The sequence below is a fragment of the Falco peregrinus genome, chromosome 3 (genome assembly GCF_023634155.1).
Source record: "Falco peregrinus isolate bFalPer1 chromosome 3, bFalPer1.pri, whole genome shotgun sequence".
In the NCBI taxonomy this organism is placed as follows: domain Eukaryota; kingdom Metazoa; phylum Chordata; class Aves; order Falconiformes; family Falconidae; genus Falco; species Falco peregrinus.
Window position 1 is genome coordinate 13,812,605 of NC_073723.1, and position 24,508 is coordinate 13,837,112.

General features: G+C 52.2%; 2 protein-coding genes across 4 annotated transcripts; one reads left to right on the top strand and one right to left on the bottom strand.

Annotated features, from left to right (window-relative positions):
• Positions 1–923: 923 nt before the first annotated feature.
• On the top strand, positions 924–16,606 carry LOC101918460 (ubiquitin carboxyl-terminal hydrolase CYLD-like). The gene is made up of 15 exons (XM_055800789.1): positions 924–1,032; positions 3,660–4,125; positions 4,205–4,486; positions 4,705–4,774; positions 5,602–5,822; positions 6,258–6,411; positions 7,797–7,935; positions 8,570–8,680; positions 10,129–10,220; positions 11,309–11,375; positions 12,452–12,584; positions 12,894–13,002; positions 13,203–13,321; positions 13,775–13,994; positions 14,448–16,606. The coding sequence occupies exons 2-15, from the start codon at positions 3,664–3,666 to the stop codon at positions 14,630–14,632; spliced, it is 2,364 nt and encodes a 787-aa protein (XP_055656764.1). The 5' UTR covers positions 924–1,032; positions 3,660–3,663; the 3' UTR covers positions 14,633–16,606.
• Positions 16,607–17,552: 946 nt separating this feature from the next.
• NAPRT (nicotinate phosphoribosyltransferase) lies at positions 17,553–24,023 on the bottom strand. 3 transcript variants are annotated; one of them, XR_008746687.1, is made up of 14 exons: positions 23,798–24,022; positions 23,140–23,267; positions 22,946–23,028; positions 22,602–22,732; positions 22,409–22,524; positions 22,105–22,298; positions 21,780–21,920; positions 21,511–21,595; positions 21,140–21,220; positions 19,766–19,868; positions 19,481–19,638; positions 19,118–19,225; positions 18,804–18,943; positions 17,553–18,734 (listed from the first exon to the last, which is right to left on the bottom strand). XR_008746687.1 is itself a non-coding variant. In XM_055800788.1 (13 exons), the coding sequence occupies exons 1-13, from the start codon at positions 23,982–23,984 to the stop codon at positions 18,884–18,886; spliced, it is 1,575 nt and encodes a 524-aa protein (XP_055656763.1). In that variant the 5' UTR covers positions 23,985–24,022; the 3' UTR covers positions 17,553–18,883. The 3 variants fall into 3 exon arrangements, 1 of the variants encoding a protein (XP_055656763.1); XM_055800788.1 differs by having other exon boundaries at positions 17,553–18,943; XR_008746688.1 differs by lacking the exons at positions 17,553–18,734; positions 19,481–19,638 and having other exon boundaries at positions 18,904–18,943; positions 23,798–24,023.
• Positions 24,024–24,508: the final 485 nt, after the last annotated feature.

A 24,508-nucleotide genomic window follows, 5' to 3' on the forward strand; every position in this document is an offset into this window, starting at 1 on the left:
TCTGCCCACAGCACCAATGTCCCCAGGGTGGATGATGTCCCCAGGGCGATGACTCCATGATCATGGATCCTGTGTGTCACCCTTGTCCCCGTGACATGTCCCAGCAGTGGTGGGGACACCCAGGCAGTGCATCAGTATGTGCTGCAGCAGGCAGGGTCACCTGGGGAGGGGACACAGGATGCAGGATGTGGGGGACAGAGTACAGGGGCAGGGGGACACAGGCCAAGGGACACAAGCCACAAGGCAGAGGGCCAGGGGGACACAGGGCACAGGGGTGCAGGGACATAGACAATGGATACAACATTGTGGGGACACAGGAGACAGAGCCATTGGGCCAGAGGGCTCTGGGGCCATGGGACACAGGGCCACCGGGACACATGGCTATGGGAATGCAGGGGCACAGGGCCACGGGGCCATGGGGACACAGGGCTGTGGGGATGCAGGGGCACAGGGCTATGGGGACATGGAACACAGTCCTCTGGGCACACCCGACATGGGGCTGTGGGGACGTTGAGCCATGGGGACACCGGGCTATGGTGACACAGGACTCTGTGGACACAGGGCCATAGGGCCATGGGGCCATGGGTCCCAGGGTCATGGGGCCATGGGACATAAAGGACACAAGGCACGGCGTCAGGGAGGACACAGGGCTCTGGAGACTCACAGCTATGGTGACACAGGACTCTGAGAACAGACAACCGTGAGGACACAGCGCTCCGGGGCCGCACACGGGGCTCTGGAGCCACCGAGCCCGCGCAACCCCGCTGCCGCCGGCGGGGACGCTCCGGCCCCTGAGGGGCCCCACAGGGTGCGGGGCGAGACAGAGGCGAGTCCCGCCCCTCGGCGGTTCAGTTCCGCCCACTCTCTTCTTGATTGGCTCCCTGCCTCTTGCCCTCTCTCCAATTGGCTGAGCCAGACGGCGGCTGCGGGGCGTGGCGGGCGTGTCATCGCCGCTCTGGGCCGCGCTCCCCGCGGCTCTGTGGTGGCGTCGGCTGACGCGGAAGAGCGGGGCCGGGCCGGCGGCGGGAGACGGTGAGAGCGGGGGGCTTGGGGGGGGCAGCGCCGGGATTCCCCCCCCCCCCCCCCCCCCCCCCCCCCGCCTCGGCCATGGCCCCACAGCGGGGCATTTCCCTAGGCCCGGTGGGGCCCTCGCAGCCCCCCGCTGGGCCCGCCCTGTGGGCGCCACGCCGCCTGCCGCCCCCTCTCTCGCTACTCAGGGGCAAAGCCCTGGAGGGCCTTCCTCTAGCCCAGCCTCAAAGCGCTGCTTTTGTGCCGCTTTATTTTTCATTATCTGGCGCTTTCCAGGTTCCCCTCAGCGTAATCCATCAGGTTTCAGCGCTGTTTGAAACACCACAAGCCCAAATATTGCACACTGGTCACAGTGCGCTTTTATTCTGTTAACCTGGGAGGGAATTGCACATATTTTGTTGTTAGAGATTATTTATTCTTGGTTTTGATGAAGAAAACAGTTTACTCTTGGTTATTTATGAGAAGAACAGTTTGTTTGTGGCTTTGATGAGGAAAACGCTTTATTTTATGCGGAAAATGGTTTTATTCTGGTTTTCCTTTTCCCCCAGCGTTTAAAGCACAGTGAAGTTTATTATATTCCTTGTGGGGAGAGAACTTTAAAAAAAAAAAGAATAGTAAAATAAAACCAAGGTCCTGAAAGCGGAACATTGAATAGGGGGAGATAGTACATGGAATGTTATTTTTTTTTAATTCTGTCCTTTAAAAATCACAGAACTTCAAGCCTTTGCTCTGCCAGCAGAATTTTAAAATGTCAGCAGCAAGTTGTGTGGATGGGCACTAAGGGAACTGCTGCATGCCGTGGGATCACTGCCACTGCCAGCTGTCACCTCCCAAGCTGCTCATTGCGAAGCAGGGTGCCTTACCCTGGCAGGGCTGCTCCTGTGTGCCCCCGTAGTGCCCCATGACTTTGAGGTGGTCATCCTTGAGTGATGGTGATCTATTGGTAGGAGTCCCTCAGTACAAAGAAGAAGGAGCATGAGCGTGGTTTGTACCACCATGACAGCGGCCTGCCTCGGTGCTGCATGTTGAGTTCTTGAAAACGCTGATTATACATATTAAATTAGCCATGCTGGCAGACCCAAGTGGATGGTACTTGAGGAGACCCATGGATTTCTGTGGGGTTATTCAATTTTGAGACCAGACCTTCAGCCTCAGCAAAGGAGCGTTGCCCAAAAGCAGTACAGCAGCATTTAGATCAGATCTCCAAGCTATCTTCCCGCCTGCTAAGGTTAACAACTAAAATTGAAAGGGAGACAGCTCCTGTAGGAAGCTGCCACAATCAGCCCAAACAGAAGGAAAGCCCCAAGATTTAATCAGGCATCATGTGATTTCTTTTTTTCCTAACACAAGCAGTGATTTATCTTTTCATGATACTTTTTTTAAAAAAAAGCTTTCTTGATACTAATTTCCAGTGAAGTCCCCAGTAACACTGCCCTCCTTGCTGAGCTCTGTACAGCCTTTCTCTTCAAAACTCTGCCTATGTTTTCCTCCCAACCCACCCGTTTATTCTTGTGAGCAGCTGCATTTGTGCTTCCTGCTGCAATGCCCCAAGTGTGTTTCTACTTCCCTTAATTGCATCTGCTCAGTTCCTTCTCTCTCCACTCCCAAGTTTTAAGAAACTTCTACCAGGTAGCCCACAGTGGAGGCATCTTTCTTTCTTAATTTCCTCCATGGCCTAGAAACTGGCATGTCTCCTTATTTTCTCTGTATTGGCCAGGTTGGGCCAAATGGTGCTGTCCACTTGCAGGTAGAAGTTTCTATACTCATCCTTTTTTTTTTAATGCTCTAACAAAAAGTCTGGATTCTGGCTGTGCAGGGTATCATCAAAAGTGAGATGGGGAGGGGTAAAACGTATGAGAATTTAACTAGAATTTAAGTGCAGAAATGTACCTCTGATTCCAGATGTTTGAATTTCTTTTAATATATTGGTTTTCAAAGATGGTGGTTTTTAATGCCTCAACATAGCAATGTGGTGCTGTGCTTTGCATATGTTGTGAATCTTAGTGTGCTTTAACACAACATCCAAGAGTTCTAGTTGCAGACTAGAACTTCCTTTTTAGAGATTTTTTTAAAAGGCAGAGTTTAGCCTTTCCCTCACTCCTGCAACTAAGTATGAAAAGAAGGTAGAATTTAATGAGGCCATTCTGGCTGTGCAGTGTTGTAGGGAACAGGACAGGTGAGGAGATGCTGCTCTGTGCAGCTTCTTACTGGGAGGGTTTAGTCAAGAAGGCAGAGCTGGACTCTTCCATGGATGCACAGTGAGAGGACAGGAGGCAATGAGGACAAGCAGGAACATCAGAAGTCTTGATTAGATGGAATTTTTTCTTTTTAACCTTTTTCACCTTTTGCTTCTTTCACCCTTGCCATGAGAGTGATCAAACACTGGAACAAGGGACCAGGGAGGCTGTGGGCTCTCTGTGGTTGGAGATGCCCAAAACTCAACTGGGTGAGGCTTTGAGCAACCTGCTTTGAGTGCAGGGTTGGGCTTGAGATGTCTTCCAACCTGAATTCTTCTGACATCCTGCAATAACATAGAATCATTTAGATTGGAAAAGATACTTAAGATCAAGTCCAACCATTAACCTGCATGTGTCTTCACCGCGGTGACTCCTCCTTTTCTCACAACTCAGGGGAATGACGATGACCAGCATCCTGTCTTCAGCAGGGGATGGAAACTGCTATTACATCCTAACAGAAGACTGTGCCTATGGCAGCAAGTACTTCCAAGCTGGGAACATGTGTTTCTGCAGTGAGAGAAGTTACCTGCGTAACTTCTCCGATGACAGGCCCCCGGCTTGCTTCTTAAAAGTCATCATGTTGGATGACAGCTCCACTGTCACGATAAATATAGAAATCCTTCAGCCTGTGCGCAAGGAGACTGCTGTCTTCCTCCTGGCCATCAGTAGCCACAATGAACGCTTGAACTACTTCTTGGAGAGGCTGAGCCTTGAAGCAGCTCTGCGGGCCGTGCCAGGCCAAAAAGTGATGGTAGAGGTTGACCAGCAATATTTCCCTGGTATCATCCGCTACATTGGAAGCATTTACAAAAACACTTCAGCTGTCCTGTCTCCAGTCTTCTTCGGGGTGGAGTTACAGGTAAAGTCACCAAGAAAATAAGTTTTATATTTTCCCTTAATGTTTTTGTATGTAATGTGCCTGTTTGGCATGTTTTCAGAGTGAAGGAGAAAACAGAGGGCGCAGTGATGGATCTTACCACGGTACTGAGTATTTCAAGTGTAAGCGGAACTGCGGGATCTTCCTGCCGTTTAGCAAAGTCCAGTTTATTTCCATGCCAGACGATGACTATGCGAAACAGAAGCCAAAACCAGACACAGAAGAGGTGGTTCCTGTGAAAGTGGGAGATGCAGTTAGCTTCTACGTGGACCAAGTCCTCACAAAAGGAATAGCGATGGCAGTTTACAGGGAGGGAACCCAGTGGTTCGTTACAGTTTGTCCGGTAAGAGCAGCCTTGCTGCCTTTTCTTGGTTTTGGGGGATTTTTTTTTTTTGTTGTTGTTAAATTGTGTTATAGTGGGACATTAAAGAAAAGTGGAAGGACTGTCCAAAGGGGACGTAAGGTTAAAACTTTCCAGGCCTCTTTGAAAAATTGGTTCCTGTTTCAGGAATGCCCTATGCCTGATAAAGCATTTAGCTGATAGATTTTCTCTCCTTTCAGGAAGAAGAAGGAACAACTGACATTTTCAGAGAGATCCCTATGGACTCTGTTGTGAAGGAAAGCTTGCAAAGTAGGTTATCATCAGAAGTGTCTGCCCTGTGTACTACTTTCCTGGGGATTTAGCATTTATGTCTTCTCTGCAGGCTACTGATGAGCTGAAAGTCCAACAAAAGCTTCCACTAGTCCCAGCTACGTTGATCAGGAGGCAGGGAAGGTCTGTAGAACAGCGTTAAGTTCTGGACTAAATTCTTTGCATTAGACAACTAAAGCTGAGTCTATCCATTTGTCAGGAAAAGGAAGAGAATCTGATTGCAGTGCAGAAATATTTCCTAGGGGAGAAGGCACCACTGGTTAAAGAGTCTTTAATTTAGTTGTAGAAAGTGGAGCAGGAGCCTCATCCTGATGACAGACAAACTCAGAAAGGCACAGATGCCAGCAGCGATGGTGTGAGTCATTGGACAAGACAAGAAAACAGTGGAATATCTCTGTTGCCATCAGCAGACACCGTGCAGATGGCCGGCTGAGGGAAGCCATCATTAAACCATTCACTTGATTCATCTCACTAAAGGCAGAAAAATAATGAGGAAATAACTCCCCTGCTGCTGTTTAGTAGTCTGAAATGGCTCTGTGAAGGGCTGTGTTAGCTCTAGGGCCAGCAAGAGGCTGGAGTATGCAACCTTGAGTGGGGAAACAAGGAGCAGGATCATCCCCACTCAGCCTGTTAGACCAGCTTGGCCATATCACTGGGAATTATACCTTGTGTCTCTGGTGCTCAGCTTCATGATTGTCTGTGTGGTCTATAATTTCAAAATAGACCTGGTATTAGAGGACATCCAGAGGGGTCTGTCATTAGGTGTTGATTTCCTACCTAACCTGATATTTTGTATTGCCCACTAGGTTTATTTTCACCATTCGAGTCTGACATGGGCTTGCAGCACCCAAACCAAATGAAACGAGAGAGAAGCGAAAGTGGGGAGGAGTGTGAAAGTGGGAATTCATCCCTGGAGGTGAACTCCATGGTCCAGATCACCTTGGACAAGGGAAATCAGGTTTCAGGAATCATCCGCTGGTTGGGCTACCTGCCCCAAATTAAGCACAAAATGGCAGGAGTTGAACTGGTAAGAAGTAAAATATTTCCTGCTGTGAGATTGTGTATCAGAACGGGCAGGTCTTGGTCGCTCTTCTAAGACCTTCAGCAGGTGGCTGTATATCACACAGCCTGACCTGGGCCTCTAATGTGTCACAGTGCGAACTGTGAGGGCAAGCACACAATTGTGCCCTCCCTTAGGCTGGGGAGGAGAGCTTGTGGAGTGATTATGAGGGCTGGGTTTGCTCTCTTCTAGAGCAGCATTACTGGAATGTGGGATGGAATAATCATGAATCCTACAAGCAGCATCAATAGGTTGGGAACATAACCAGAATAAATGAAAACAGTCAACAAAATGGGACCAGACTTGTACACAGCTCTTAAGATATTAAATGGCCATTTGGGGGATTGCACCTCATTTGTGGAAAGCCTTCTCTCATGTTATTCCTCAATGCTCTTTTCCCAGGATGAAGATAAAGGGGTCACTGCTGGCGAATGGCTGGGCAAATATTACTTCCACTGTGCTCCAAAGCGCGGACTCTTCGTCAAGCTGCAGTCCTGCCAGCCTGACATCCGCTTCCAGTGTTCACACAACAGTGACTTGAGTCTCACAGGTTATAGTAAGTTCTCCAGGGAGAGAGGAGACAGGGCTGTGCTGGGACAAGGCGTGCTGTGGAGAAGCCTCATGCAAAGTCTCTTAATCAGCGGTTTAATAGTCTTCACTTCCTTTGGGTGTTGCAAAAGATGTCAGTTTTAAGGAGGCTGAGGTTGCCATGATGGTATTTATAGGGAATGCCCCACAAGTGTGAGAGTTGTTAAGTGATTTGTTACAGGGATAACATAGACTAGGGCATTGAATATGGGACAATGTATTGTGTGTGACTCTAAAAACAAGGCCTCAGTGGCATGGATGTGTTGGTGAAAGGGAAGCTGGCAGGAAACATTGTGGGGGTAACAGAGGAGAGAAGTTCAGAGCAACAGCCTTTGCAAGGCATTGTGAAGGCTGCAAGCAAGACAGGGCTTCTCTCCCTGTGTTTTTCAGGGCAGAAGAAAAAGTCTTGTAAAATTGAGACCTGAATATGGGCAAGCGTTCTAGCTATAGGGCCTGGCCTAGCTACTGTATGTTAAACGTAGATGGCACGCATGGCTCTGGAGAATTGGAGCGGGTAGCTGAGGCCTATGGCCAAGATGCTGGGTGTAACAGTGTTACACCTGGGGACTGAGAAATAAGAGGGAGCTTGAAAAGGGAGGGAGGATTAAATTAATACGAGCATAGAACTTCATGTGATGGTAAGACGTTCACACGAAGATGCAGGGAAGAACAGGCCAGTATTTTCAGTTGAACAGAAAGAAATTGTTCATGAGCAGAAAAGACAGTGTGAACTAGCCATTTAGAAACAGTAAACAAGATCACTGCAAACAAGAAGACAAGATTCTTGTAGGGACTATCCAAAAACTGGGAGTAGAGACAGGGAAGAATGTCTTTAAGGATGTGCTGAAGAGAGGAAGTTGAATTACAAGGGGAGAATGCTGAAGAAATCAGAAAAGACCAGACTGAGAAAGCTACCTTTGAAGCTTAAGGAGACCACAGGCCAGGAAGATGAGGCTATTGAAGTGCAGTTGCCTGTTTGTACTTTTGCTGGCTGCTGGGGTCACATGTATTTCAACAGAGAGATCCCAAGCTTTCATATAACATAGCACCAGCTCATTTGTAGCTCTTTTTGTCTTCATTATACTTGGCGTAACAATGGCAGAGGCAGCGTGGATTGCTAGGCCATGCCTCTAGTGAAAAAGAGAGGGTTTGGTTTTGTCTCCCGTTTCCAGTAATGAATTAGTAAAAAGACAAGTCTTCATCTGAGCATGGTTGAATCCCAGCAGGAGCAGCACATAAGGGTGTGGTGCTGAGTTCTGAGTGGAGCAGACCTCTGGGGCATTGGGGAAGGGCCGAATGGACTCAGATGAGGTGAGAAGCTAAAGAGAGCTGCTTCTGTTTCTTCTCTTGCAGGAGGGCAAGAAGTTCTTCCACAGGCTTCAGAGAGTTTTCCTCCCCTCCGGAATGAGGCAGCAGTGCGTGTCCTGCTAGGGCGGATGAAGGGGATCCAAGGGCATTGTAATTCTTGCTATATGGATGCAGCCCTCTTCAGGTATGCTCAGATGGTACCATTTCATTAAAGGAGTGCTTTTCTAATTGGGTGGAGCCCTAAGCTGTAGCACTTCCTTGGACTTTCAAGGTGGCTGGAAATTTAGCTGGTATAAATTTCCTGTGTGGAGATGCAGCTGTGATGCTTGCTGCTTTTTGATCTCCTTCCTAATGTGGTAGATTCTTAGGCCCTGAAGTACCCCTCATGAGTACCTAAGGTACCCACGTGTCTGTCATGCAGGGCAGTGAGAGATTGTAGTTTTCTGGACTTGGACCATGCTGACTCTGTCACTGGAGGTACTGTCTGGAAACATTTCAAAGAAACTGCCCAGAAGGTCCCAGCTTCACTGGGCAGCACTGCTTGGAGAGGAAAAGACTCAGTGGTGCCCCCCATGAGTAGTTTTGGCTGCAAAGTGTGAGATTTCATTCTCTCTCAGCTGTTCCGTTGCTTACTACCAGTGTTCATTAAATCAGATGTGGTTTATCTCACTGTGGAGATGTGCTGTCATGCACCTTTCTGTAATTGTATGCATGGACTGTTGAAAATAACAGCCATCGATTGTCACCAGGCACAACAGTTTGGTTCTAACTATTGCTGGAAATCCATCAGACTTAAACCTATCACATTCTTTTCACAGCCTCTTCTCCTGTACGTCCGTGCTGGACTCCATGCTCTTCAAGCCCTTCCCACTATGTGACAGGAACGTCCAGAGCATTCTGCGGGATGAGATTGTTAATCCCCTCCGAAAGTGAGTATAGTATGTAGGAACCCTGGAAGTAATCCATCTGCCTTTGTACCTTCTCTGCTGCCCTGCCAGATGGTACCTACCACTAAGGGAAAGGGTTACCTGGAGGGTTTCTCCTTACAGCCACATCCAAACATTTTCATATAGGGTTCCTCTTCCAGTTGTTCCTTTCCCTGGGTTGTAGGGCTGTTGTAACTCCTACTGCATGTGCATGAATATCTCTTGCTTAGAAGGAAGCCCAGTGAGCTGCACCTTTCAGTGAAAGGAAGAAAGGGGGTTCCTGGGGTTTAGAACATGGCTGGGAGGACCTCTGGAGCAGGTGAAGTAGTGGCACTTCTTCATCAGCAGTTAGTCCCAAAGGCAGTATGCAATATCAGGCTGCATGATGGTAGATCATGGTGTGAGAGCTAAATCTTCTGGAATTTGTATCAAAGATACCAGGTTCTTTCCTCATCCTCCCTAGAGAGGTGTGGAAGAGAGGGATGGAGAGCTGACTGAACATAAGACATTAGCATCTTGTGTGTTTAAGGTGGGGCTTTGAGTGAGCTGCTCTAGTGGGAGGTGTGTCCCTGCCCAGGGTAGGGGGGTTGGAACTAGATGATCTTGAAGGTCCCTTCCAACCCAAACCATTTTATGATTCTATGATCTTCCTTGAGCACCAGTGTCCTGGCACTGGCTGCAGAAATACAACCCTGGGACATTCTGTGATGCTGAGATCTGATTGAGAGCAGCCCTGCAGAGAAGGACTTGGGGATGAAAAATTTGGCATGAGCTGGCAATGCGTGCTCACAGCCCAGAAATCCAACCGGATCCTGGGCTGCATCCTGAGCAGCCTGGCCAGCAGGTAGAGGTAGGGGATTCTGCCCCTCTGCTCTGCTGTGGTGAAGAGCCCCTCCCAGAGCACTGCACCCAGCTCAGGGGTCCCCAGCACAAGACAGACCTGTTGGAGCGGGGCCGGAAAGGGACACAGAAATGGTCCAAGGGCTGGAAGCCCTCTGCTGCAGAAAAAGGTTGGGAGAGCTGGAGGGGTTCAGCCTGGAGAAGAGAAGGCTCCAGAGAGACCTTACTGCAGCCTTTCGGCTTAAAGAGGGCTTATAAGAAGGATGGGGACAGACTCTTTAGCAGGGCCTGTAGTGACAGGACAGGGGGTGATGGTTTTAAAGTAAAAGAGGGTAAGTTTAGATTGGACATAAGGAAGAAATTTTTTCACTGAGGGTGGTGAGACACTGGCACAGGCTGCCCAGAGAAGCTGTGGATGCCCCATCCCTGGCAGTGTTGAAGGCCAGGTTGGACGGGGCTCTGAGCAACCTGGTCTGGTGGAAGGTGTCCCAGCCCATGGCAGGGAGGTTGGACTAGATGGCCTTCAAAGTATCCCTTCCAACTCAAACCATTTGATGATTTTATTACTTAAATACACTAGAGAGATCATCTGAGCTGCTTCTTGTTTCTAGGACTGGCTTCGTCAGAGCTAGGAGTGTGATGCACCTTAGGGAGCAGCTAACTGAAAAGGGCCGGTGTTCAAGCTTTACCAACGCTGAGAAAGGTAATGTGGCCTGGGGCCTTCTCTGGGGCCTTCCCCACACTGCTTTGCTGCGTGCTGCCTCATCCAAGCACCAGGCTGACAATTTAATTGTATGCTTCTTTCAGGCATCTGCATTAATATGCCTGCTGTGCTGTTTGTTTATGCAAAAATGCACATGTAAAATAGTTTGGGCTTTTAAAACTCTACAGGCTTTTCAGCTGAAATTGTCCTGAAGTCTGATGGAAAGATAGGAAGTGCTGGGTCTCTAACCTATGGCAGCTGTTGCTGCGAGGGGAGATGAAGATCTGTGTGAATCAAATTTAAATAAGGGAAATTTCCTTGATCTTTATACCTTGAGTTATACCCTGATAAGTCCATCCCTGATGTCCCTGCTAGAATCCAGCTTGATTCATCATTTTGGCAAGATCAACTTGTCTTTGAGTTCTGGTGAGTTATTTGAGATTCGTCAGATTCTGTAGTCTGGCTAAAATTAAACAGAAAACACCCACAGCTGAAGCCCACCAATCTCTGGTTGCAATCACCACATTCTCATCCATGGACAGCAAGGCCCCGTGTAGTTTACAAGGAAATGGATTACACCAATGCCAAGCATCACTGCAACAGCCTCTGAGTACCTGAGTAGTAAACAAGTGGCATTGATTCTTCCAGAAACAGCAGGTAACTTGTCAGTGAACAGCACTTGTGTCTTGTACTATTGTGTATTAGCTTTAGCCAGGATGGTTTAACTACTGTTCAGTTTTTTGAATTTTCATAGCTGTCCTCGATTTCACTTTTGAGTTTATGCTTTTGGTGTTAGCAGTAACTGTCCGTTAAAGTCCCTGAGGTAGTGTTACTGTGATGGCCTGGCTTGTTGGAGTGCAATATCTGAAGGATGCTTTGCTTTTTTCATGCTCATGCTAGGATTTATCCATTAACCAAGTGCTCTCAGCTTTTAGCTTGCCTGTCCCCGTACCTAGAGTAAAAGAGGAGATTCCAGGTTCATGAAATGGTGGTTCATTTTTATTGGGCAGGTTTTCCCTTCTGGATGCAGTGGGGCAAGGCAGCGTTCCTGGTGTGGTGTGACCTATGTTTTTTCTCTCACCTTCCAGATCCTGAGGAGTTCCTTAATCTCATAATGCATCAGATCCTGGGAGTAGAGCCACTGTTGAAGCTGCAGTAAGTTTCCATATCTAAGCCATACAATTTACACAGTCCAGGCTCATTAGTTATTCACTGCACAATCACCAGGTGTTACTTGAACCTTTACATCCAGCCTTTGGAGGCACAGCTCAGTGAGTTGTGTGTAGCTTCTCTCTGCTGCCCATTAACTGCTGCCTGTGACTTTGCTTGTTGTGATCTTGTCCCAGGTGACATATCCAGGAAGACACTTCTAAGCTCTTCCTGGAGGTGCCGCCTTCAGAAAATTGTGATAAACCCCTTGTGTCATCCTCACGCAGAGCCAACAGTGGTTTGAGAAACAAGTGTCCAACTTCCATGCGCAGCCAGCAGTATCTGACAGCCTTTGGATGCATTTGGGATACATCCAGACTGTCAAGCTGGCTCAGGTCCTGCAGCCTTTCAAACAGGCAGTCCATGGATGCAGTTCCAGTTTTTCAGGACTCTACAAAGAGGATGAAGGCTAAAGGAAGCCAAAAATAACTGTGCTGTTCAGCAGTGTAGAAGGAGATTGTTTGGTTTCTGTGCTCCTTTGTTGAGATGTCAGTCAAGCTGTAGATTGTGGAGTACTTGGAAAGGCTGAGCACAAAGACAACTGTACTGCAGCTCCTCTGCACAGGGTCATCTGAAAGAAATCCTTTCTCTGCTAGCTCAGGGATGTAGGGGTTGTGGGAGACACAACTCACCTTTTGAATGCACCGAGTTTTGCTCTGTGGCTTTTTCAAGAGACCTTTCATCTCAGAAGGAGTCTGCTGATTGTGCCATGGTGCAGTTGATTTAAAAAATACTGAAGTGTCTTTTAATATTTACATCAACGAGGGGCAACTGAGTTTTGCTTATAGGAGCAGGATGTGATGCTGCGGAGGGATAATGAGGCTGAAGATGGTACTTGTATTCTCTTCCCATGGCATGTATTCAGTATTTCTGGAAGGAAAAAGTGTTTCATGTCAGTGTTGCACCAAGCAGCCCTTGGTGCCTTGGGCCCAGAATCTCTTGCAGAACAAAACCAGTATGTCCTCTGGGAGCTCAGATGTTTGTGGCACCACGTAAACAAGCCCCGTGACCAATCCTTGCAGGTCAGGAGGCCAGAAGGAGCAGGACTGTTACTGTTACCAGATATTTATGGACAAACAGGAGGATCTGGTGGTTCCCGATGTGCAGCAGTTAGTGGAACACTCCTTCCTGTCCTCTGATCTGAAGCTAGTGGAGGTGAGCCCAGCTACCTTCTGCCTACACTGCTATCTGCTGCCTCTTTCTTGCTTCCTCCAATGTACCTGTGCCTGCCAATGAGTCTGCAGTGGGTCTAGTATATATCCAACACTGCAAAGAAGCAGGATACAGTCACAAGAGAGAGGTCCCAGGGAATCTGAGCGTGACCTGGGAAGAGGGCTCTGCTTTCCCTGTTTTGTCCTGTGAATAACCGGAGCATAAAGTTTTTACTCCCAGCAGCATTACAGACAGAAGTCTCTGGGGCTTGTCTCTTCTGGCAGGGTGACTCATTTGCGTTTCTTTTCCCAGATCCCATCTTGCTTCATTATCCAAATGCCGCGTTTTGGGAAGGAATATAAAATGTTCAGCAAAATTATTCCTTCCCTGGAACTGGATATAACAGATCTGCTGCTTGACAGTAAGTTGTTGGGCAGTAGCAAAGCTGCTGACTGGGACTGTGAGCAACCAGGTGACAAAACTTGCCTCTTTGGGTTGTGAGCAGATAAGGTGGGATCATGGTGTGATTCTTCTTCCTTGAATACCAGTTGTGGCAGGGCAAGTTGGATTTCAGGTGAGATCTGGAAAAGACACATCCTCTCACCCCTTTTGCCCTTGCAGGTCCCAGGGAGTGCTGTGTGTGTGGCAACGTTGCCACCCTGGAGTGTGCAGAATGTTTCAAAGACAAGGTATTTGCAGCTGTGGGCCTGAAGCAGTTCTGCAGCTCCTGCTCCAGACAGGTATTCCTCTTCTTTGGCTGCTCACAAAATCTGCCTTGGTGGCTGACAGCAGATTGAACCCCCTCAAAACACCCTGTTCAGGTTGGGTACAGAGGGGCCCCTTCCTGACTATCTGTCCCACTGCCTGCATCAGCTGCATGAGCAGGGTTAGGTGCCACACATTATTGAACCCTCTGCTTACACAGAGCCTAAATAAGCACTGATCCTGCACAGACTGAGTGCTGAGCCCTCCACGCTGTCTCACCAGGAGCATTCCTACAGCTCTCTGGCCTTGTTTGGAGCATGGCAGGCTCTCATCTCGGCGGCTTGTTGCCAGCTCATTGACACAATGCCATTACCTGGCACATGGGGACAATGGGAGTCAAATCCATGGGGAATAAACTGGGGGTCTGACCCCTGCACACTCCTTTTTCTGGCAGGCCAGCTTCAGTTCTGCCCATCGTATCTCCTCAGGTTCACTCCCACTACCGACGCAAAATGCACAAGCCAACTGGGCTGCACATCCCAGAAGAGTTTCACAGTCGGAGTCCTTGGGGTAGCCAGCAGGTCCCTCGTGAGAAGATGGAGCTCTTCGCGGTGCTCTGCATCGAGACCAGTCATTATGTCTCCTTTGTGAAATATGGCCCTGAGAACGAACACTGGATGTTCTTTGACAGCATGGCTGACAGGCATGGTGAGGAAATGAGGTGGTGGGCTTTGAGCTTTGATTGCAGCCGGGCACTGCGTGGTGGGCAGCTGTGAGGTTCTGCAGCACTTGTCGCATAGGTGCTGGCCATTCTACCTTTTCTTCTGAAGCCCCCTACATGATTTAGGCTCTCTCTGGACCCTGCTTCCAACAGTGACCATTTAAGTAGACCCCAGAGAAGAGTATGGCCAGCCCAAGCACATGTGAGTTCCTCCTAGTGCTTTCATCCTCTGGCTGTGTTCAAACAAGGGACTTGTCAAGCCAGCTGGGACTGGCTGCTGTGTGGGCGAGGACCGTTCTCCTGTCCTTCCCCACTTTGTTGTTGGCCTCCAGATCTCTCAGCTAAGGCATGACATTACTGTTGAGTGTGATATCTGCTTGAGCTCTAGGTACTCATCCCCTGGTACCTGGTTTGGACTTCTCTCCTCTTTTCTGGGTTAGGTGACGAAAATGGCTTCAACATTCCCACAGTAACGCTGTGCCCTGAAATTGCCAAATACCTGGACTTGTCACTGGCTGCACTGGCCCTGGAGCAACCTCGGGACATGGATGGAGTGGCCAAGCGCCTCTTCTGCGATGCCTACATGTACATGTACCAGAGCAAGAAGATGGCACTTTACAAATGACGCTGTCTTTGGCTGGTGCCGCAGAGCTGTGAGTTGTCAGAAATGTGAGCTTGGATCAACCTTGCAGCTCGTAACTGGTGAAAGCAGCTGAGTCTGGGTGCACCGAGCTTGCACTTCTGCCTCTTCTTACCTCTTCCAGTGTCTGGTATCAAGCTGTCCATGTTGGCCTGTCTGGGTTTGTTAAATCCTGTACCTGGACTTACTGAGTGATAGTTTGTACTTCGGCAGACCTGGACTCTGATTACTTACACTCAAACTCATTCTTATTTCCTACCTTCCATTTCCACCCTCCTTCCTCCCCAGGCACTCTGCAGTGCTGCCCTACCTCAGCATCCTCCCCAGCATCCTGTTCTCCCTGTGTCATGGTTTAACCCCGGCCGGCAACCAAGCACCACACAGCCACTTGCTCACCCCCCTCACCCAGAGGGATGGGGAGGATTGGAAAGGAATGTACACCTCAAGGGTTGAGATAAGAGTAATTTAATAGGTAAAGCAAAAGCCGCACACGCAAGCAAAGCAAAGCAAGGAATTCATTCACCGCTCCCCATGGGCAGGCAGGTGCTCGGCCATCCCCAGGACAGCAGGGCTCCGTCGCACATAACAGTTACTCGGGAAGACAAATGCCCCCCCTTCCTTCTTCTTCCCCCAGTGTATATACTGAGCATGATGCCATATGGTATGGCATATCTCTTTGGGCAGTTGGGGTCACCTGTCCTGGCTGTGTCCCCTCCCAATTTCCTGTGCCCCCCCCCCCAGCCCTCTCGCTGGCAGGGCCCAGGAAACGGAAAACTCCTTGATTTAGTATAAACATCACCCAGCAATGACTAAAAACATCAGTGTCCTGTCAGTATTGTTCTCACACCAAATCCAAAACACAGCACTGTGCCAGCTGCTAAGAAGAAAATGAACTCCGTCCCAGCTGAAACCAGGACACCTTGCCAGCCCTTCCCTCCAAGGCTGAGGACCACTCTTTGATCAAAATACGAGCAGTTATCCTCAGGTTTGCAAAAAGCACAAGAAAACCACAGCCTTGCCCTGCCTGAAGATATTCTCACGTGGGCTTGTGGAGTGAGAAAACCAGGTGTGAGCTGCACTGGTGTGGTTAAATGGATCAGGACGAAGGGTTTTCTTGAGGTCTGGGATATGACCCCACACCTAAAGCTGGGTCCTTGAATTGTCTGCACTTCTTTTACCCAGCACTAATACTCTGGTACTTTTACCCACCATCACTTATTTTCAACCATGGGATTAATTGGATGCTTTTGGCTGCAAATATGCTTTAAAAAATATGTATTTCTGTAAGAACAAAACTGGAAGAAAGATGGAGCAGAGGAACAGCATGTGAGCTCATTATGCTGCTTCTTTTTTTGCGAAGTCTGCACAATTGCTGCATGACTGGGTGTTCTAACCTCACTTCTAGCACTTCCTGTCCAAACTTCTGAGATGTGTGCCAAAGACCAATAACAGAATTCCAAGAGCAGAAACATTAAAAATGGGCACTCTTGGATTTTTCTGCCATGACTGCAGTAAGGTTTAAGGTCCGTGGGTGGGATCTGGTATTCCTGAAGCTAAATAAATTTGCAAACTAGAGGTTCTTTGCCATTAGGCACATGCTGTCAGGGCAGTGGGAAGTCAGTGTTATGAACTGGGTTGCCCAGATCCAGATTGCACCAAAACCTTGAGGAATGCATCCAGAAGCCCCAGATGTGGTGCTTTCATCTCACTCCTCCTCCTTTTTTCCTCTTTAATGCAGGGTACCGTCATTGTAATACACAGCCTCTAGCTTTGTATCGGACCTGTTGGCTTGGGCCATGCGATACCTGCGGGTTTTTTGCTGACAGCAGGGTTGTGATGCTAAGTAGGACCTCAATAGCATGATGGCTTTCGGGTGTGTCCCTTGTTTCTGTATGTGGTGGCTACAAAGGGTGGCTGGTGTGTAACGAACCTAGATTGTTAATACAGAGTTAATGTCAATTCAGCTTCCAAATGTCCTTGCTATTTGGCCCAAATAGAGTTGACTGTGAGGCAGCAATGTGTCCTGGTGGTGCAGAAGGTGAACAATGTGCTGGGCTGCATTCAGTGTCAGCAGCCCAAGGCAGGGGAACCTTCCCCTCTGCTCAGCACTGATAAGGCCACACACAGCTAGAGCACTGGATCCAGTTTTGAGCTCCCCAGTACAAAAGAGATGGAGAGAGTCCAGTGAAGGGCCATGAAGATGATGAAGGGACTGGAGCATCTCTCCTATGGGGAAAGGCTGAGAGCTGGGACTGTTCAGGCTGGAAGAGCAGGCTCAAGGGGTTCTCATCAATATAAATACCTGAAGGGAAGGTACAAATAACACAGCCAGGATCTTTTCTGTGATACCCAGTAACAAGACCAGGGGCCCTGGGCACAAACTGAAACACAGAAAGTTCCCTCAACATCAAAAAACTCTTCTTCACTGTGAGGATAACAAGCGCTGGCATAGGTTCCCAAAGACGTGGTGGAGTCTCCATCCTTGGAGATACTCAGAATGGTCCTGGGCAAAGCCAAAGCACCAGTGGTTGAAGAGTCTGTCTGGGGCAGGATAGTGGCAGATCTGGCAACAGATCATCCTGCGGATGGGTTTACCCTGCTCCTGCTTGTGAACTGACTTACTGACCTCACTGGCTCATCCTCTGAGGCAATGGAGAAGGCCAAGGGGCTGGAAAGTGCTGCTGTCTCACTACTTAAAAGTTGCTTTTCATTCCACCTTCTAAGAACTCAGGACAGGCTCTACTTGGGTGTGCTGGGGACTGGGCTCTTATATCTGGGGCTTCTGCTCTAAAAATGTAAGTTTTCTCTTAAAATGCTGAATGTGATACAGTGCCCACAGCTGGAACATTGCAACAGGGAGCTCCAACCTGTTGTGTTTTTTTAGAAACGAGACAATCAGGCCATGCTGGGTTAAGCTCTTTTAATATACTTCCCCTGCTCCGCATCAACATATGCTGCAAAGACCTAAACCACAGCTGTTCCTGGGAAGGTGTGCCAGGTTGGTGCCTAGGGATGCGCAGATGTATCTTGCTGGGGATTGCCTTCTTGCTCTCCTTCACTGTACTTTTCTGATAGGTGGCTCAGTTCTGGGTCTGTACATTTTACAAGCTCAGAGGAAAGGATTTACTATCTTCCCATGACAGATTTGGGCAGGATTAGAGAAAATATGCATGTTCTGGAGAAGAAGCAGTCTGTGCCTTTCTTTTTTCCCATTCCTTGCAACAACTTTCCTTGACCCCGTTTTGATAAAGCCTTCACAGCCATTGCCTGGGCATGAGACCTACCCCCAGTGGACCTATAGAGGGGACTTCACCACAATTAGAGCCACAGGATGCCATATGGCACCTGCTGGGGCCACCTCCAGATGCTCTCAGGGGTCAGCACTTGCTTTTTCTTTCCAGCTTTATTCAGTCATAAACTGTGAAGTGAAGGACATTGCATTAAACATTCAAGCTGAAGGCAACAGGTATTTTGAAGGACCAGGGCAGCCACACGGTGTGGCCATAGCCATAGTGGGTAAAGGCCTTTATTTTGCTTTTTTGCTTAGGATGAAGCTAATTGCAGGGATTAGTACCATGTTTCCTCCATGAACATCAGGTTAGAGAGTGCAGGCGTCTACCTGGAGCCAGCCTCCATGCCCCAAGGACTGCATACAAAATGGAAAGGGATGAAATGTGGCCACAGAGCCAAAGCCTAGAATAGGAAGGGCAAAGTATGTCTGCCACGGATGTCCCACAGGACATGGGTTAAGGGACGGGCTGGCCCTTTCCATGACAGGACCCCTTCTTGTGCACTGAAGACTCGGTCCCTAGTGCCACCAAGGAGCTTCAGCATGTGCTGCCACCACAGAAGGTGTAGGGCTGGCAGGGCCATGGAGGCAGGCAGCACCACCACAGCAGAAGGTGCAGGGCCACCAAGGCAGGCAGCACCATCATGGCAGAAAGTGCAAGGCTGGCAAGGCCACCGAGATGCGCAGGGAAGGACCATTGCTTGCAGAGGATACAGGGGCAGCTGCCTTCCAGCTCTGCTTGCCCCATCCCTCTGTCCCCAGCTCTGCTGCTGGGACCCCAGGGTGCTCTTCCAGTTCCTGCAGGGTCCTCAGATTAGTACCACACAGCAGCAACATCATTAGAGCCATTAATTCCCAATTAGTCACCTGGTCTTTGGAACAGCACAGAGGAAGAGCTGGCCCCTGGCAGGGGCTGTGCTCAGCGCGGGGGGGTGAGTGGGGACCCCTCACTGACTGGCCTGCTGCAGCTCAGCGAGGAGGTGGTGCAGCCTCTCCGTCACAGCCACCTGGCACAGGAGCAAGAGGGGACAGTGGGCACGCGCTCCCCAGGGGAGACTGCAGCCCCATATCCACACACTGCTGCAGCTCCGTGGTAAAGCCACACTGGCTTTGGCCAGGCACCGGGGCCGGGCATGGTTCCTGGGTGTGCACCGATGGTGCCTGGCAAGCAGCAGACATACCGGGTAAGGCTGTGGCTCGTGAAGCTGGCGGTGAGCGGGACTGAGCAGGCTGAGGGACACCTGTGCGTGGCTCCTCACCTCCTGCAGGCTGGGCAGCAGCTCACACATCTGCAGGGATGAAGGTGCACGACTATATCCATATGGGGAGCCAGCTACCTAGCCCCAGCCCCCAAATGAGCCAGCTCCGGGCTGGATTCTGATGCCAGAGTTGTTGGGGCAGGGAACATCTCAAGAGGCAAGAAAACACTGGGGTTTAACCCTTTGATCCTGACATTACTGCCAAGACACCCCCAACCCTGGCTTGGCCCTTCACCCAATGTGGGAGAGGACACCCCAGCACCAGAAGGCAGAGCTGCCCCTGACCTGACCATCTCTGAAGTACGTGCGATGGAGGGGCTCCACAGTGGTGGGCATGACCTTGCTTGTCTCACCAAGCTGCCCCAGGACCCGGATCGCCAGCTCCTGCCCCGCCTTAGGTGAGGGCTCCTCCTCCAGGGCCATGAGGTCCATGAAGGGGTGACCTGCAGGGGTGCCAGGTTAGGGGCCAGCAGGTGCACAGGACATTGGCAACAAGGTTATGCAGCAGGACAGGGTGGGGGAATGCAGGTCAACAGGGCAGCACCATGGCAAGGGTCTCCCACAACTCACCAGCAGTGTCATAGAGCCGATAGATTGTCTTAACCCCTGGGATCGTCATCTTCTCCTCGTCTTCTGTGAGCTTCAGGCATGGGGAGCCATTTACCTCCACCAGCTGCAGGAGAAGGAGGTTAAGGAGATGGGCACCTTATTTTTGTCACGTGCACCAGCTCATGCCAGTGCTGAAGACCGTGCTGAGCTTTCTGTCCTCTATGTGTCCCCACATGCTGGGGAGGCCACTGATATAAACCAGCTGAATAAATGATAAAAAATAAATCCCTCAAACCACCCCAAAGTTGGACATCCTGCCTCCTCCTGCCAGCCAGCTTCTTACAGTGGTCTCATTATTTCCAAGAAGGACACAGATGGTGGGATTGAGTGCCCCCCTCAGCAAGTTTGCAGATGACACAAGATGAGTGGTGCAGGTTATTCCCTCAAGGCACAGGGTGCCATCCAGAGGGACCTTCGAGGCCTGGAGAAATGGGCCCATGTGAACAGCATGGAGTTCAAGAAAGCCAAGTGCAAGGTGCTGCATCTGGGTCAGAGCAATCCTCAGCATCAATACTGGATTGAGAGCAGCCCTGCAGAGATGGACTTGGGGACCATGGTGGGCAAAGAACAGGACATGAGCCGGCAATGTGCGCTTGCAGCCCTGAAAGCCAGTCATCTCCTGGGCTGCACCCCGAGCAGCGTGGCCGGCAGGGCGAGGGAGGGGATTCTGCCCCTCTGCTCCGCTCTGGGGAGACCCCCCGGAGCACTGCGCCCAGCTCGGGGGTCCCCAGCACAAGCCAGGCAGGGACCTGCTGGAGCGGGGCCGGGGGAGGGACACGGAGCTGGTCCGAGGGCTGGAAGCCCTCTGCTGCGGAGAAAGGCTGGGAGAGCTGGGGGGGCTCAGCCCGGAGCAGAGGAGGCTGCGGGGAGACCTGGCTGCGGCCACTCGGTGCCTACAGGGGCTGTAGGAAGGTGGGGACGGGCTTTTTAGCAGGGCCTGGGGCGACAGGACTGGGGGGCGGCTTTGAACTGAAAGGGGGAGATGTAGGGTGGACACAAGGAAGAAATTTGTTACGCTGAGGGTGGCGAGGCACTGGCACAGGCTGCCCAGAGCAGCTGTGGGTGCCCCATCCTTGGCAGTGCTCAAGGCCAGGCTGGACGGGGCTTTGAGTAACCTGATTGAGTGGCAGGTGTCGCTGCCCATGGCAGGGGGGTGGGCTAGATTACTTGTAAAGGTCCCTTCCAACCCAAACCATTGTGTGATGCCTTGCAGCATCGTCCCTTGGAGCTGGACATCCCTTTGCTGCCCAGCCCCAGCTGTGCAAAGCCTGGGAGAAGCCAGGGAGCTCCATGCCCCACAAGCCAAGCAGGGCAGAGAGCGGCTGCCACCACTACCTTGTAAACACAGCCCAGCGATGGCTGCAGGGGACATGTCACCAGGTTTGTCCCAACGCCGATCATGTCAATCTCGCTCCCCTGGTAGAGCAGAGAAGACAGTGGCCATCAACAGAGCAGCCCTGCCACTGTTTTTTATGCCCGTGCCAAAACCAGAGTTACGGGGCAGGTCAGAGGATGCTCTGCCTGAAGGTGCATTATGTCTACCTGTCCCATCAAAAATCCATTTTTTTCCCAGCCTGGAAACTTCTCAGTTCTCATCCAGGACGAAAGGCCCAGGGGACTCTCACGTCCACCCCACACACCCCTAAACCTCAGCGGCGCCAGCCACAGACAAGGTGACATCTCAGCCCCTACAGCAGCTACCTCACCTCCCGGCTGAACTCCTCCAGGCTCTGCTCACTGATGTCATTGCTGACGGCGATGGGGATGGTCTCAAACCAGGGCACCTGGAAGCTGGCGAGGGGCAGGGGAGTGACCAAGGGAGAGGGCACAGGATTTGGGGGAGGACCCATGACTCAGCTCGCAGCACCCCTCTGAGCCAGGAGGGCTCCCGCCCTGATAGGAGGAGGTGCTGGGTGCCCAAGGTGGGGAAGCCGGGGACCTGTGGCAGTCAACCCAGGCTCAGTGGGGGACTCACTGAGCACCGCAGGCTTGGAGCACTTGGCGGATCTCCTTGGACTGCTGGGCCAGGTCCCCACTGTCCAGACGCACTCCGATGGCCCGGTACCCCAGTTGGTGCAGCGCCAGCGCCACGGCACAGAAGTTTGGCAAGCCACTCCTGGTATGGGCAAGGAGAGGGTTAGTGTCCCTTCCTTGGTGTGACCCCGTATCAGGCAACAGTGGAGCATGGGAGTGCTGTCAGGTAGAAACATCCCTGCTTCAAGGCCACCAAGCAAAGAGGGACACATCTGTCCCCTCTGCCATGGTGGCAAAACTACCTTGGGGGGACCTGGCATTCTCACCTCCTGACACAGTACGTGTCCAGCAACCCCTGGAAGTCATGCGGGAAGGTGATGGCGTAGGACACGAAGGCAGCCAGCTCACCCCTATTCACCTTCTCAGGGGGAGTCTGCAGCAGTTCACACACACGCTGCAGCCACGACTTGGCCAGGGCTGGGAGATCCACTGGTTCTCCTCCTGCCAATGGCAGCAGCTCCTGCCCGAGGTACATGGGCTTTGAACAACCCGCGGCATCCTCCATGGCAGCAGGAGCATGGCCACAGTCAGAGCAAACCACCCCCATCCCCTGCCCACAGCGTCCCTCACCCGGGGCTGCACCTCCTCCAGTGAGGTGAAGGACATGATGAAGGAGTGGGCAATCGTGCCGTGCACTGGGATGCCGTAGAGCTTCCCTGCCAGGACGTTGCTGGTGCAGTCAAAGCCTGCAAAGGGATGGAGGGGACACACACAGGTGATGGTGCAGCCGTGGTGCCGCAGGGCACCACCGGGCAGCACTCACCCCCAATGTAGGAGTACTTGGAGGCTGAAAGGGCACCGTCCGGCCCCTGAGCACGACGGAGCCCAATCTCCATCAGCTTCATGTCTGGGCCAGCAAGGAGTCGGAAGCGGGCAGCATTCGTGGCCACCAGGCTAGGGGAGGAAGGGACAGGTCACACCAAGGCAGGCTGAGCACAGAGCCAGCACACAGCTAAGGGGCAGGGGGGTCTCCGGGACCCTCTCTGCTTGACTGCAGCTGGTATGTAGGGACATGGCAGGGACCGCCACAGGACTCAGAAGGTTTGGCACAGTGGAGGTAGATGTGGTCCCCACCAGCTGAGGGACCACAGCAGGATCTGTCCCTACCTGGCATAGCTGACCAGGCACAGCAGCGTGGTCTCCAGCAACTGCACCACCAGCAGCGGCCCCTTCACCTGCAGGAACGGGACCTGCAGGGACAGCCAGGCGGTGTGACATCCCCGTCTCCCCTGCCCAGGGACATGGGAGCTGACAGCCCCGCAGCCCCTCCAAAGCAGGGGAGGGTACCAAGCATGTCCCACCCTGGCAAAGACGACGGAGCCCTCTGGCACAGCAGAGAGGGTCACCTCCGAGGCATCCAGAGTGGCCAAATAATCGAAGAAGGCATCTTCCGTGGTGCTGGGCAGGACGGAGCGCAGGTAGGCGACATCTGCAGAGGCAGAGCTCAGTGGGCACTGGGATGGGTGGTCCCTGGAGCCACGGTCCTGTGACACAGGTCGGGCTGGAGGGACCAAGTCTCCTACGGTGGGGATGGGTGACAGCTTGCAGGCAGGGGGCACCTCGCAGCACCCCACACCGGGTACCCCAGCCCTGGGAGGGTGCCGTGGCCCTCCAGGTCCGCTCTAAGGGACGGCCCGTGGGAGCACTGTGCTCCTGGAGGGTGCCCCAGTGTGCCCCAAGGCTGTCCCCGTGCACCCCTCTCCGCGTCCCCCTGAAGAGTTAGAGGTGCCCCTGTCCCCACGAGCTGTCCCCGTTCCCCACAGCTTCCCCCGAGGGGTTCCCCAATCACCCAGAGCACCGGCTGTGCCCCCGCCCCCCCAGGTCCCCGCGGGGAGGGTGCCCTTGTCCCATAAACCCCGCCCCCCCCTCCGGCTGTCCCTGCGCCCCCCCGCAGGCCCCCCCAGCCCCCCGCTGAAGGGCTCCCGGGGGTCCTCCGCCTCCCGCCCCGTCCCCACCTACCGGCGGCGGAGAAGCGGAAGGCGCGGAGGCAGCGCAGCCCCTCGGCCAGGCCGGCGCCCAGCGCGAAGGCCCCGCGGAAGGGCCCGCGGCGGAAGAAGAGCTCGGCGGCGGCGGGGGCGCGGTGCCGCCCGGCCCGCCAGTGCCCGTAGGCCATGGTGAGCTGGTACAGGTCGGTCAGCGGCGCCATGGCCCGGCCGCGCCGCCGCGGGGCAGCCTGGGAGCGGGGGGGGCACGGACACGGGGCGGGCGGGGCGGGACACGGCGGGGAGCTGGGGCACGGGGCACCGGGAGGGACTGCACGGGTGCGGGGGGTGGCGGCACACGGGGACACAGGGCACAGAACACCGGGGACGGCAGCATAGACACACAGACAGGGCACAGGAGTCCAGGGATGACAGTACACAAGGGGCACAGGACACCAGGGATGGCAGCACAGAAGGGACACTAGGCACACGGGGGTAAAAGCACAGAAGGGACACAAGGAACAGGATGGCAGCACACAGGAGCAGGCGTGTGGGACGCTGCACACCCAGCCCCAGCTGTGCCAGGACCCACAACAGCAGGTACTCTGGGTACCCAGGACACCAGGCAGTCCCAGGTACAGAGGACACAGGACATTCAGGACACCCAGCATCCTCAGCACTGGACACATGGGGCACTGGTGGCTTAAGGGACACATGCACAGGATGGGGGTGGAGCACACCAGAACAC